The sequence below is a fragment of the Neofelis nebulosa genome, chromosome 14, assembly GCF_028018385.1.
Source record: "Neofelis nebulosa isolate mNeoNeb1 chromosome 14, mNeoNeb1.pri, whole genome shotgun sequence".
Taxonomy (NCBI): Eukaryota; Metazoa; Chordata; class Mammalia; order Carnivora; family Felidae; genus Neofelis; species Neofelis nebulosa.
In genome coordinates, this window is record NC_080795.1 from 61,080,619 (window position 1) to 61,095,583 (window position 14,965).

At 37.1% G+C, this 14,965-nt stretch overlaps 1 protein-coding gene across 2 annotated transcripts in view; it reads right to left on the reverse strand.

The window, feature by feature from the left end:
* Positions 1–215: 215 nt before the first annotated feature.
* RAD21 (RAD21 cohesin complex component) overlaps positions 216–14,965 on the reverse strand; it is a 30,995-nt gene continuing 16,245 nt past the window's right edge. For both annotated transcript variants that reach the window (XM_058698887.1, XM_058698888.1), the window contains 10 exons: positions 14,243–14,349; positions 13,353–13,559; positions 12,749–12,874; positions 12,051–12,173; positions 9,845–10,068; positions 8,066–8,225; positions 7,472–7,620; positions 4,325–4,474; positions 2,960–3,043; positions 216–1,944 (listed from right to left, as the gene is read on the reverse strand). In XM_058698887.1, coding sequence (XP_058554870.1) covers positions 1,753–1,944; positions 2,960–3,043; positions 4,325–4,474; positions 7,472–7,620; positions 8,066–8,225; positions 9,845–10,068; positions 12,051–12,173; positions 12,749–12,874; positions 13,353–13,559; positions 14,243–14,349 — 1,522 coding nt within the window. In that variant the 3' untranslated portion in view covers positions 216–1,752. The remainder of the gene's footprint in view (positions 1,945–2,959; positions 3,044–4,324; positions 4,475–7,471; positions 7,621–8,065; positions 8,226–9,844; positions 10,069–12,050; positions 12,174–12,748; positions 12,875–13,352; positions 13,560–14,242; positions 14,350–14,965) is intronic.

Genomic DNA, 14,965 nt, shown 5'->3' on the forward strand with positions numbered 1-14,965 from the left:
GAGCCTGACGCGGGGCTCGAACTCACGGACCGCGAGATCGTGACCTGGCTGAAGTCGGACGCTTAACCGACTGCGCCACCCAGGCGCCCCTAACCCAAGACTTCTTGAAAAATTCACTATCTGTATGAACAATTATTCTAGAGAAGGCAAACAAAAGATGAGGCATAATTAACATTTTTCCTGGGGAACACCATCAACAAAACAATACTCCAAAATTTACAGCTTATAACACAACTTTTATTAGAAAAGTTATACATAACATAGCATCAACTATTTTCAAGAACAATATTAAACCCGATAAGCAACAAAACCAGACTAACAAAATGTGTTAACAAGAAACTAATGACCTTTCTATAATCAAACATTCAATTATCTACAATGACTTTTTACAAAGGGAGAAAAATCCATGGTTTACAGGCACATATTGAAAATAAAGCTGCAATAGCAATTTTATACAATTACCATTCTCAAGAAACTGAATCATCAAAACAGTAATTACGAGTTCACTAATTTAAAACATTTCACATAATTTAAAATTATTGGGTATACACTGAAGTCTGAGTTTGAAAAGTGATTTTTTTCCACAAAAGTGCCAACATTTAAGCTAGAACTTTCAGTGTAATTTTGCCCTAAAAAGTTAAGACATATTTTGAGAATCATAATAGTCACATAATTTCTGGTGCTATCTGGTCTGTTAATAATAAAGCCTTTATTTGGATGTTTTTCTTAAATTACAGGAAACCGGATATAGGATTTCTGTTGCAAAGCCATTAAAAATAAAGTTCCAAACATAGGAGTGTGCAGCATTGGGAAAAGATCAGTACTAAAACTTGTAATAAATATCAGAGAAGCCATTAGTTATTAACAGCATTGTCTGCTTAAGGGCTAAGTCAACCAGGTGTACAATTTCCCATCAGTCTGTCCTTTCAGTTGGCATAGCAATTTCTATTTTCATGATCTGAATACTCAAATATATCCAAACATCTTTTTAAAACTTTGATTTATAGCTTCTGGAAAGTTATAAAATGTTTTTATATTTATTCTACTCTAAAAAGTCTACTTTGGCTCATTTTAGAGCCTCACTAAAACAACAGATTTCAGGATAGTCAGGTTCATTAAAAAGTTTCAAATGGAATGACTTACAAAATAGAACACTTTAAACCAAGTTCTATCATTTTGTAGCTGAAAGGTTTTACTTATATATAGCACAATTTCACACGCCCTCTTGGTCATTAGGGAATTACACTTTAAAATGTATCTCAAGAGGACAATTTGTTTTGGGCACCATCCCTAAAAATAGGTGTTAAGATTGCCAGTGTTACTAGTGGGAAAAGACAACTTCTTTCTGTCAAAGACTCACACCATAGTTCTTAATTAAACTGTCCAGCGTTTTTTTCCTGACATGTTTTCCTTTCCACTGCAATAATGGAGAACTAAGATAAAAATCCCGACTTTCAACTGCTATTCATCATCACATGCGCCAATATTGCACACAACTGTTCTGAACTGTTAAAATGATCTTCTGGGTCCTCGGGTGTGCTTGTTTCTCCATCAGAACACAAACACATCCATATAAGCAGTTTCTCTTAAAGATGAAACTGATAAATTTAAAATACTGGAAAATGAAGAAAAAGGCAGAGACTTTGTACAGACAAAAACCTAAATTTTCTCAAAGGGTTTTGTGTGCCCTACACATGGGGGCAATTTGTATACACTAGTGAAATGAACACTAGCTATAATGCTTCTAGCTGCTCAAATAATGTGGAACCTTGGTCCAGGTGTTGCAATGATGTCACTGTATGGTTCTTCCTGTGTCAGCTCGATAGCTTGTTGCTTTTTAAGAACCAAAAAACTGTAGAATTTTGCTGCAGCTTGCTTTCTGTTTGTGTTTCGACATAACTCAAGCAAACTGATAGATTCAGCTCCAGTTTTAGCAAGAGCTCGCTGAAATAAAACAAAGGAAAAATTAAAGTAATCTCACAGGAAAGTGCTATTTTTTTTTTTAATGTTTGAGAGCCAGAGCATGAGCAGGGGAGGGGCAGAGAGAGACAGAATTGGAAGCAGGCTCCAGGCCCTGAGCTGTCAGCACAGCCTGAGGTGGGGCTCGGAACTTATGAGCTGTGAGATCATGACTTGAGCTGAAGTTGGACACTGAACCGACAGCCCCAATAAAGTGCTAACATTAAAAAGATGCTAATTTTGGATACTAGGAAGAGTATACTATGTATTCTGGGGGGAGTGGACTTTTTTCAACAGTGAGTGAAGGTAAAGGGGAAAAGCAAATGTGATACGATAGTAAAACTGAGCACTAACTCTTCCTAAGATTTCAACTTATTTTTTTAATGTCTTTGAGAGAGACAGAGAATGAGTGGGGGAGGGGCAGAGGGAGACACAGAATCCGAAGCAGGCTCTGAGCCAAAGTCAGGTGTTTGACTGAGCCACCCAGGCGCCCCTCAGCTTATTTTTAAAAATCTCTCGATCCTTTGACTCTATTTTGGGAAACCTTAGGCAACATGCCTGGTATTTCATAGATGCTCAAATAATGATCCAACAAATACATTCAATGATCCCTAAAAAGTAGCAGACACACAGAGGAATTCCATAAGCCACCACCACAGTTTACCTTCGCAGCATAACCACTGCAAATTGTTCACCTGGATGCTTTTCAGGCTTACTCTTTCTTTTTAAGGCCTTATTTGTTTGAAGGGGGAGAGGCAGTGTGGAGCATGACACAGGGCTCAACCCCACAAACTGTGTGATTATGACCTGAGCAGATATCAAGAGCTGGACACTTAATGGACTGAGGGAGCCCAGGCTTACTCTTGGCATATGTATTGGAATACGTAGTGCTGGAAAAAGTGTCACAAACGTAGACTTTCTGGTTATAGCATGTTGCTTTTTGAGGGAGCAATGTCAAGTTTTCACTCAAGTCTTTCTAAGTCTGGACTGGCACACGTACCTGAAGACCATGAAGCATCTGCTGAGTCCTTTTATTCCATCTTCTTTCTTCTTGATCCTGATCACCTCCAGAAGCATCTTCATCCTGAATGAAAATGACCCCACCCGACACATAAAAAAGCTGACAAAAGTGTTCTGCAAAATGTTATCCTTAAAGGTCTAATTTAAATTGTGTATTGAGTAACAGAAAGTATCTGTGTCTAGTATGAACTTGCCTAACTTACAGAAGAAAGTCTTCTGTAAGCAAACACTTAACTGAATATATAGCTCATCTCCTTGCGGACTAGTACCAAAGAGCATACAGATTAGCAGATGAGGAAGTACTACTGGTCTGGATAGTGTTTTAAAAGAAATGGGCTAATACTTGATTTTACTTGAGCTGCCTGGCTCCCAGTCACCTGCAGACCTGTCTTCTGTGAAGCTGGCATGGGGCGACTGCTGAGACCTGCTATGCCGGAACTACATACCCCATTTCCAAGAACCGGGAGTTTACAGCTTCATACATAATAAAATGCACAAGAATTTTAAATACTGACTCAACACTGAGTCCGAGATAATGTGGCATACATTAGTGCACAGAAGAGCAGCAGCTCTGGGGCTAAATCCTGACTGTAAAAAAAGGTGGTACTCAAGCACTAAATGGTTATAAAATCTATGGTTGGCATGATGATGATAAATTATAAATACAGATACTCATGAAAATATATACCCAATCCATAACCTTTAGTCTTTAGAAGAAATTTAAACTTCCTGGAAGATATTTTATTAACATTTTTATTGTAAATTTAAAATATCTGACAGCATCAAAATAATAAATCTTAAGTTACCTAGAACAGCCTCAAAGGTCCAGAAAGACCCCAAACAGCCAAGAAAAGCCATTCTCAAAGCACCTCTTCTTTTAAAAAAATAAAGCCATTCAAATCTTTCTTTTAGCCAAGTCACATCTCACCCTAATCTAATGAAAACAAAACTCATGGAAAATGGTTATGTGATTTCCAGGCCACAGAGAGCGAGGTCATACCAGAGGCAGACACTAATAGTAAGAATTGGCCACAGGATAATAAAAGCAGGTACAAACCACCTAGACTTTAAGAAATCCGTGAGAGGGCAGTCGTGTGTCCTTCAAAAGCCCACAAGGGAGCCAATAAGGTATAGCAGAGCATAAAACTTGATGTTCTTAATGATGATCCAGATCATTAAGAATTTGGTTAAATTTTGTTTATGTGTGAACATTTTTCATCACTGTGATGCTCAACATCAATTACCTTAGCTCTAATATGAGAAGTAAAAGAGAGCTGTTTTAAGATTTTTGCTAAATCTGGGATGGGAATTTATTCATCAGATCTCTTTTCCAGTATTTCCTTACCTCCTCTTCCTCATCATCTTCCTTCTCCTTCTCTTTCTCCTTCTCTTTCTCCGGTAGAAGTTCTAACTCTGGAATTAACTGACAGATATTTGGAGGCTCTTCTGGGGGCAGCTCTACAGGGGGGATTTCCACCTGCTCTACCTGCTGGGGCTGAAACAGTAGAAAGAAATACTGGGTCATATTGCCATACTTCCTTAAAACCAAAACTTGATCTGTTCTTCTTAAAGAGCTTTAACATTAGGGTACAGAAAAAAATTAACCCATTGTAACAAAAGTGTTGTGTTCTTATACTTACTTTTTAGGCATCAAATACCTATAAAGTCCATGTGAGAAAGTTGTAAATCACAAGAAAAACTAGGAACAGAAAACCCCCCGAACTTTGTCTAGTAGCATTTTAGGAAAAACCATACAAAACAGACCCACCCACTAACTCTAAGGCAACGCAAAAAGGCTTTAACGTTAAATAGCCTGTACTACCAACCATTACTACATACAACTGTCTTAAGATTATTACAACTAATAATGGGCTTGCCTTGGAGCTCTTACTGGCAGCAAATTACAGGAATGAGGAGACTATCTTTCTGAGTCCATCTCTTGAATATCCTTCCTCTCACAGGCTTAATGTAAACAGTGAAGAACATTACAAAACAAGTTCCTCCAGGATAGTAGTACTAGAGTAACTCTCTTGATACCTGTTTCCACCCTCATTCCTGAGCTCATACAGGAAGATGCTCTCCTTGACAACTCTACCATCAGAGGGCACAGGAAACTAGTTCTTAAAAATTGGCATTAAAATTGGCAGAGGAATCTTCTGCCAAAACCTCCTGATGGAGGCTGAACCAAGAGCCTAAGGTTATAAAAAATCATCCTTTTGCCCAGATTCATTTATTCTATAAACTTAGGATTAGGGAGCCTCACGCTACACCTTACTCCCTTTATACTTATTTTAGTTTTCCTATCCTACATGAACTTGAGGGTAGCCAGATGTTACTTCATGACCAGTATATTCTGATTATTTAATAAGATAGCCTAAAATGGTCTCATACTACAGGAACCTGGAACAGAATAGAGAGCCCAAGAATCAACCCGTGTATATACAGCCTACAATGCAGAAATCTTATTTCAATAATGGTTCTGGAAAAATTGGACCCCTATCTTATACCACACACACAAATCAACTCAAAATGTATTAAAGACTTGAATGTAAGATCTGAAACCACAAAACTACTAGGAGAAAACACAGGATGGGTAAGCTCCTCAAAATAGGTCTTAGCAAAGCATAAGAGACTGTTAAAAACTGAGAACAAACTGAGGGTTGATGGGGGGTGGGAGGGAGGGTGGGGGATGGGTATTGAGGAGGGCACCTTTTGGGATGAGCACTGGGTGTTGTATGGAAACCAATTTGACAATAAATTTCATATATTGAAGAAAAAAAAATAGGTCTTGACAATAAAAGAATAGACCTACATCAAACTAAAAAGCTCTGCAAAGGATGCTATGGATAAAAGGAAAAGGCAGTCTATAGAATGGAAAAAAATCTTTGCAGATCATTTATCTGATAAGGGGTTAATATCCCTAATAAAGAATTCACACAATTCAAGAGCAAAAATAAAACCAGTTTGATTCAAAAATGGACACAGGAGGTGAATAAACATTTTCCAAAGACCCTAGAGATGGTCAAAAGGTCCATGAAATGGTGCTCAACATCTCTGAAGCAAGGAAATGCAAATCAAAACCACAATGAAGGATCCCCTCACACTGTTAGAATGACTAGCATCAAAAGAGAAACCCTTGTGCACTGTTGGTGCAGCCACTATGGAAAACTGTATGAAGGTTCCTTAAAAGATTAGAACAGCACTTCCACTTCTGGGTATTTATCCAACAGAAATGAAATCACCACCTTCAACAGTTATCTGCACCCTCATGTTCACTGCAGCATTATTTATAACAGCCAAGATATGAAAACAACGTGTCCATTAATGGATAAAGAAGATATGATACATATACTATGGAATATTTACCACGAGAAAGAAAATCCTGCCTTTTGTAACAACATGGATGAACTATAAAGGCATTATGCTACTTGAAGTAAGTCAGAGAAAGACAGATACTGTATGCTCTCACAGGTAGAATAAAAAAAGGTTAATTCATAAAAGAGTACAACAGTAGTTACTAGAGGTTAAGAAGATGGTCCAACAGTATAAACTTACAGTTGTAAGTTCTGGAGATCTAATACACAGTATGGTGATCTTACAAGTTCTCAGGACAAGAAAAAAAATCATGTAAGACAATATATATATGTATGTGTGTTGGGAAATGATTCCATAGTATCAAATCATTATGTTGTATACTGTAAAGTAATACGTATGTCATTTGTATCTGTCAAACTGGAAAAAACTGTTCAATCTTGCTTACAAGGAGAAGAAAACCTATTAAAAAACTGGTCAGACACCTGGAACTAGGTGTTAATTACAAAAGTGACAACCTGTGTTCACTTTACTCATGACATATTTGATACTTAAAGAATTTAACAGGTTCTATATAATGATTTTCATCTTTAATCTAGAATTGTCAGATTCACCTGGACTATTGTCTGAGAAAGAAAAATAATAAACTGGACCCAAGTTCAGAATCAAGGATTTCACATTAACCAAGGATGGTCATGTTAGGCCCCTCTGAAACAAAACTATCCAAGAAGAGTCAGAAAGGCTCAAACTCCCAGGTATCTTCTCCCACTTAGGACACACTGTGTTCACATCTTCGGTTGCCATTCTTTCTCTCTAGACCCATTCCCTGCCATTAATACTTCATAAGAGCTCCTTAGATAACCTTATTACTAGGGATCTAAAATTCTTTTTATTTATTTATTTATTTATTTATTTATTTTTTTAAATTTTTTTTTTCAACGTTTTTTATTTATTTTTGGGACAGAGAGAGACAGAGCATGAACGGGGGAGGGGCAGAGAGAGAGGGAGACACAGAATCTGAAACAGGCTCCAGGCTCCGAGCCATCAGCCCAGAGCCTGACGCGGGGCTCGAACTCACGGACCGCGAGATCGTGACCTGGCTGAAGTCGGACGCTTAACCGACTGCGCCACCCAGGCACCCCGGGATCTAAAATTCTTAATGACTGATATGCTTACTTACAGGGATCACAGGCTCTGGGTCAATTTGTCCTGCTTTTCGCTTCACTCCCTGGGGAGGTGGTGGGGGCATGGCTGAGTCATCCAAGTTTGTCCTGCTGGTCTCCATCACGGACTCCTGGAGGCGGCTTGGTTCTTCCAAAATGGGCTCATCTGCAATTGGTCATATGAAAAGGAGATGTGGATCATACACTCTTTAATAATATTTTAGAGAATTTACTTTTAATATTAATATATTAAGAGTACTTTTTCTCTAATGAAGAAGGCCAAATAAATTTTTACCACCTCTCCCCACCCCCCCCCCCCCAAATATTACTCAACTTGTCAATACATTTAAAGGTGGAAAAGGGCCTTAAAAGGACAAGTTTCACCACCTCCAACCCAATGCAGGATAATCCTTTTAGTAGAAGATTACTCAGCCAGTCCTACTTTAAACCTTTCCAAAACCAGAAAGCTTATATTTAACAAAGAAATCGAACGCTATAGTAAGGAATGTATTTCCAGGTCCAAAAATTTGAGTATACCCCTTTGTTCCTGATTTCTTCTACTCTGCCAATATACAGGTAAGTCATCAAGGAACTATTCTAACAGAACATACCGATAACATCACGCTGCTGGTGCTGCTGCTGCTGGTCCTCTCTGGGAACCTCTGGATTTTCAAATTCTTTGAGGAATTCATCCAAATTATCAGCCTCTCCTCCTTTCCTCCTTTTTCTAAGATCTTCTGGTACTAGTGGTGTAAGACAGCGTGTAAAGAGCTAGGGAAAAAAAAAATCTCAATTATAAAATAAAAATCATATTAAAATCCACCACTGACATTTCTATTTTCCATTAAGTACATTTTAATATAGTTGTATGATTTCTACTTCATGTTAAATCCACACTTCATTCCGTCTTAATTTTTAAATACAGGTTAACAAATTATAAGTACAGCAATTTCAGAAAAATCAATAAAGAAAAATTATCCACTATCCTGTAACCTGGAGAGAACACTAAAATTTTAAATTTGTTTGCCTGCAGTTTATTTTTTTTTTTTTTAATTTTTTTTAACATTTATTTATTTTTGAGACAGAGAGAGACAGAGCATGAATGGGGGAGGGGCAGAGAGAGAGGGAGACACAGAATCGGAAGCAGGCTCCAGGCTCTGAGCCATCAGCCCAGAGCCTGACGCGGGGCTCGAACTCACGGACCGCGAGATGGTGACCTGAGCCGAAGTCGGACGCTCAACCGACTGAGCCACCCAGGCGCCCCTGCAGTTTATTTTCATATTCATACACTTACTCTAACTGGAAACATACCAAGTGGTTTTACATCCTGTTTTTTTTCACTTAGTTAATAAGATTTCCATATAATACTATCATTTTTAATTTTAATAACTATTTAATATTCCAGAGTGGAGATATATATGTACATGTGTACATACCACATTTGAACCATTTTTTTGCTATTTTGTTGTTGCTCTATTGCAAACACTGTAATGGACCATACTCACAGAAACGGCTTTTTTTCCATATTTTGAATTACTTCCTTAGGAATTTTCCTAATAATGAGATCACTAAGTCAAAGAGTAGAAATACCTTAAAGACTTTCTTCCAAATAATTCCATCACTCAGATTCCAATAAATAAATTTTACAATAGCATTGCTGCTCTGAAATACTTTCTAGTAACATCTATTGTAAAATCAATTCTATGCATATTTCAACTTTAGAATAACAGTCTAATAGTACTGTTTCACTCAGCATTCTCCACTTTTGGACCTTGTTTTGGAATAGTATGGAACCTAAAATGAGTAGAAAAGAGCCTAGAGATGTAAGTAATTTTTATTAAATAAATTTAAAGCCAGAGAGATTTGTTTTGTTGTTTTTTTTTTTTTTTTTTTTTTTTTTGAGAGTGAGCAAGTGCACAAGCAGGGGAAGGGCAAAGAGAGAGAATCCCAAGCAGGCCTCAAACCCACAAACCATGAAATTGTGACCAGAGTGGAAACCAAGTGTTGGACGCTCAGTGGACTGAGCCACCCAGGTGCCCCATCAGAGAATTCTTTATTCCAGGAAAAGGAGAACCACGCCATGGTTTGGCTTGAAAGCGGTATCTAAGGATTGTAGGCTTGAAGCACAGTGTATGCTAAGGTAATAGAATTAGTAATTTATCAGAGGTTGAGGAGAGAGAATTATTAAAAACCACAGCAGCTTTTTCATACAGAAAAAATTCCTTCTGCATCTTTTAGAAATACAGGTGTCAACACAATCTTTCAGATAGGTTATGTTCAGTATATTGTGATTTAAGTAAAAAAAAGTGCTATATAGTTGAAAATACTTGATCAGAAATGATTCAAAAGTTTTAAAAATTAACTTAAAAAAATTCTGCAAACTCTATTACCTTCAGTAGTCTGTTATTCCATAAAGGCTGAGCAGGTAAGGAGAAGAGTTTTTCCACTCCCCCTGTTTCTTTCCACATCATCAATTTCTTGGTGGGTGGTGCCAGATCCAAAGTAGTGACAATATCAGAATAATCACTGAGCTGGGCTCTAATGGTCTTACTATCCAACTCTTTGACACTATCAACAATCAGCTTCCTCTTCCTCTTGGCTTTTGTTTCTTTGACTGGAATGATAGAAGAAAATAAGGTCATTTTCCTGTGAGGCCATCATGAAATAAAGAGCCACCAGAGTTGGTCTCATTGTATCCCTGCTTTTCTATATACCTGGTAGAAAAACATCAAGAGGGCAGAATCCGTTTTAACTGATGTTTCTGCAGTACCATGTAGAATAGAGACTGGCATACACAATAGGTGCTTGATAAAAATTTGCTGAATTATTTATAGACTTTAGGCACAAAATGAGTAAAATAATTCAAGTGCCAATATATTTTTCCCATGTAGGTTTACAGTGTAAAAAGGACCCTATCATACTTGATTCAGATCTGGGCTCAAGAACTGGGTTTTGTAATTTATTATTTAACCCAAGTGACCACTTAGAAAAGTTAACTTCACCTTGCTTATCCCTTTATTTTCTCACTTGAAATAATGCCTACCACTTATAGGAGTTGTAAAATACTTAGTCTTCTGTAAATGGTTGCAATTATTATGATTTTTAGTGGAGAAGTTACAATTCACATATGGCACTTGTACAAGCAGACTGATGAAGTAAAACAAAAGCCCACACCCAGATGGACCTGGAGCTCTACTCTCCATCCTGCCTGTACACTCACTCATAATCCTTACCAAAAACTCAGCAAAGTAGGCAGCATTCTCTCAATTTCTTAAGCTACAAATTCCTCAACATCACATCCTGTCAGAAATGTTATACCTCCACTGATTTTTATGTATAAAACATTCAGGGAGTTCAAAATTCAAGATTCAAAAAGATGTTATACAGTGACAGCCCCTGTACAACACTTATTCTCCAGCTACTGAGTTCCCGTCTCTGAAAGTTGAAGTTCTTAAAACAGACTGCAAATCCTGATTATTATTTTTTTTACTATTTTTTTAGAGAGTGCAAGTCAGGGGGGAGGGGCAGAGTGAGGGGGACAGAGGATCCCAAGTGGGTTCTGTGCTGACAGGCTGACGGTAACGAGCCTGATGTGGGCTCAAACTCACCAACTGCAAGATTACGACCTGAGCCGAAGTTGGACGCTCAACTGAACCACTCAAGCGCCCTCTGATTATCCTATTTTAACCAGTGCGGTGTACCTATTTTGCCTTATTTATAGCTCTCTACAAAATCGGTCACTAATACAGTACATATTGTACTTACTCATGCTCCCCTAACTAGTACTTAAGTTCCATGGGATAAAGAATTGTTTTTTGTTCTATTTTCAGTTTCTAAATAGATGTCTACCAAGCACTCTTTATATACCAGAAGCCCAAGGCAATTTTTGGTGATCAAATTCTAGTTTTAGGTAGAAAAAAAGTTTATCTTGTTCTATTTAAAAGTGATAGCTGTATCCTGAATTATAGTGTAACTAATTTCAAGTATTCACCCCAAAGTACCCATAAACCATCTAGAAATTTTAGTTTCACATCTAATTTACCTATCTTAAATTGCCCTTTTTATTGAGAAACAGCACCCCAGTATGTTTGGCTTTGTTTCTTAATAAGCACTAAAAGTGCTTATTTTAGAACCACATTTCCAGTTAAAAAAATAAAAATAAAAAAATAAAAAAATATAAAATATTTATAAAATATAAAAATAAAATAAAAAATAAAAAAATAAAAAAATAAAAAAAGAATATGCTTAGCTTTTCCCAGATTGTAGCCCAACTCTACAGAACCTAGAAGAACTTTGGAAGGTAATCAATCTTGTAAAATGCCTTGTAATGTTTTCTAATTGTTACCTGTGATCTTTTTTGGGAACCCCCAAAGACTAAGATACATGTTAGCAAAAAACGTGTTCTCTATATTTCAGAGCGACCTGTACAGATATTCTGTAAGATATCTGGATTATAACTGAAGATTCTATAATAGATACCTGACAAAAAGAAAGAAGCTTAGTTATCTAAAACAAGAGTAGCAGATTAGAGAAGAGCAGCCAGAACCAGGACCTTATATTCTAAATTTTGTATGTCGAAAAAGTCTGTTTGCTCACCAGTGATATCAATAGGTTCCAAAGCAAAGGCTTCTTCCTCATTTGGAACAAGTGTTGTCTGATCAGTCATAGTTGGCATTGGTTCAACAGGATCCACCGAATCAGGACTATCAGGCCCACCCACTATAAAAACAGAAATTTGGTCACAAAAGCCTTGGGTATGTAATACATCTCCTACAAATGGCAGGACAAAATCCCCTTGAGAAACTGAAAGAAACCCACTGGTAACAATAACCAACACTTTTCTAGTTATGAAGGAGTTGCTCCAGACGTGAACCCTACTGGCCACAAAAGGGGAGGGACAGAGTTAAACATGAAAGAGAATAAGAACTAAGCACTGTTTTTTTAATTTTTTTTTTTCAACGTTTTTAATTTATTTTTGGGACAGAGAGAGACAGAGCCTGAACGGGGGAGGGGCAGAGAGAGAGGGAGACACAGAATCGGAAACAGGCTCCAGGCTCCGAGCCATCAGCCCAGAGCCTGACGCGGGGCTCGAACTCACGGACCGCGAGATCGTGACCTGGCTGAAGTCGGACGCTTAACCGACTGCGCCACCCAGGCGCCCCAAACTAAGCACTGTTTTTAAGAAGATTTACAATTCATTAAAAGCTGGAACTTTTAGTTTATGGTCGTCTACATTAAATGCCTTTCTAGCTACCATATAATCATGTCCAGGTCACTGAACAGGAAATGCTTACTTGATACGTTATCATCCTCATCCATATCATCATGTGCAGGCTGTTCTGGCAACATCACACCTGCCTCAGACAGGGCAGGGGGATCGTCAAAGATACCACCATCATTATTACTTATAAGTTTGTCATCTGAAATAGGGAATGTAATTTAGTTATAACTTGAAAAAGAAATGCTAAAAGAATAGCTAATCACTAGGAAATACAATTACATGAAAATCAACCAAATTAAAAAACTTCAACTTCCATCTGTTTCTCTTCAAGGTAGCATACAAAAGTATAAAACCATATACAAAAATATTTCTCATTCTTAATTTAGATTTTCTGGTTCATATCTCTATTTAAAATATATTTACTTAATACAGATATCAAACACAAACAGAGAAGTTTTAAGAACTAGTAAACCTTAACACTCTGAGACAAGCACCTTTAAGAAAATCAGGTACATCATATTTTTAGGATAGTTCCAGAGAACTTCAATGAAATCAAATGGTCACAATACACACATCTGTACCAAAAGAGCTACTTAAGGCATAAAATTAGTGACTGCTCTAAAACACCACAACTGAACAAAGAAATGTTATAAAATAACCACCTTGTTGTGACCTACCTAATATACCACCATCATTTCCTTCTCCAAAATTGTCATCCTTATATTGGTCTTCATATTCTAAATGGTTAATTTTCTCATTCAGATTGCTGGTGCTCTGTTCAGGCTCTAACAGGAGGTTAGAGGCGCTAGTGCTCACTAACATGTCGTCATCCTCAAAAGCGCTGCCTTCTCTCATTATCTCACGATCATCCATTCCAAAGTCGCCTGAACAAATTTTAGTGATAAGGTAAACAAAGTTACAAACATCACTGTTATAAAAGAAAGCACCTAACGATTTATGATAATTGTGATGCCACATCTACTTATGGAAGTCTTACTTGAGTATTAAAACATCTAGTTTAAACTTTAAACCTTTAGCATTTATATTTCATAAACTGATTCTGGGGCATGACTAGCAAATTCAAAAGTAGGATCCATATTTACATCATCTTAAATATATCAGGTAAATTTAAGTATGTATGTAGGTTAGGTCGCATAAATACTCAGATTTTGTTACAATGTGTTTTCATCAAGAAAATACTTCCCCTAACTTGTTTTAAACACTATTCAAAAAGAATAGTAGGTACATAATGAAATTGTTCCAAAGTGATTAGTTTAAATGTATTACTTCAATATTCAAACTTTTCACACAGATCCATACATAGGTTCTATCACTGTGTATGGGGGACAGGAGTAGACAAAATCAAGTTTGGTGCATAAATGGAAATGACGGTTCATATACTGGTAGGAAAGCAAATTCTTTTTTTGATGAAAATACAGGAGATAAAATTTTGTTTTTCTGTCATCATAAATGTAACATATGTCTGGGTTTTCTTTTTCAAGTTGCTAGTAGTGCAACAACATAATTCTAACATTAGCTAGTGTCTAGTGATCTGTTTCTCTATTACCAAAATCATTTTCTTGTAGAATACTGATGTTCCCAACTTCTTCTCTCATGGTTATTTCTTCCACTCTACTCTGGTTCAGGCTGAACTGCTGGGCCACATCTATGTCACTAAAAGAATTTCAAATACGTTTTAGTCTCAAGACTTACTGTAACACATATATATATATATATATATATCCTAATTCTCTCTATAAGGAAAAAACATGCACACAAGTTATCATGGTTTATAAGTCTTAATATAGAATACTAAATACAATTAAAGAATCTTTTTCAGTTTTTTTTTTTTTAACGTTTATTCATTTTTGAGAGATGGAGAGAGACAGAGCATGAGTGGGGGAGGGGCAGAGAGAGAGGGAGACACGGAATCCGAAGCAGGCTCCAGGCTCTGAGCTGTCAGCACAAAGCCCGATGCGGGGCTCGAATCCATGAACTGTGAAATCGTGAATGACCTGAGCTAAAGATGGGATGCTTAACTGACTGAGCCACCCAGGCACCCCTACAATTTAAGAATTTTAACAGTGATTTGGAATTTATTTTGTATGCTTATTTAAAAATCATAAGTGACCGGCAGGCAAAATAGAATATGCTGAAATCACTACATAAGGTAATAGAGTATACAGAGGAAAAACTTAGAAGTGCATGGTCTAGACAGGCATGAGTTTTCATCAGGGTTGTGAAACTTACAGGTGTTATGAACACTGAAGCTACCCAGCTTTTCTGAGAC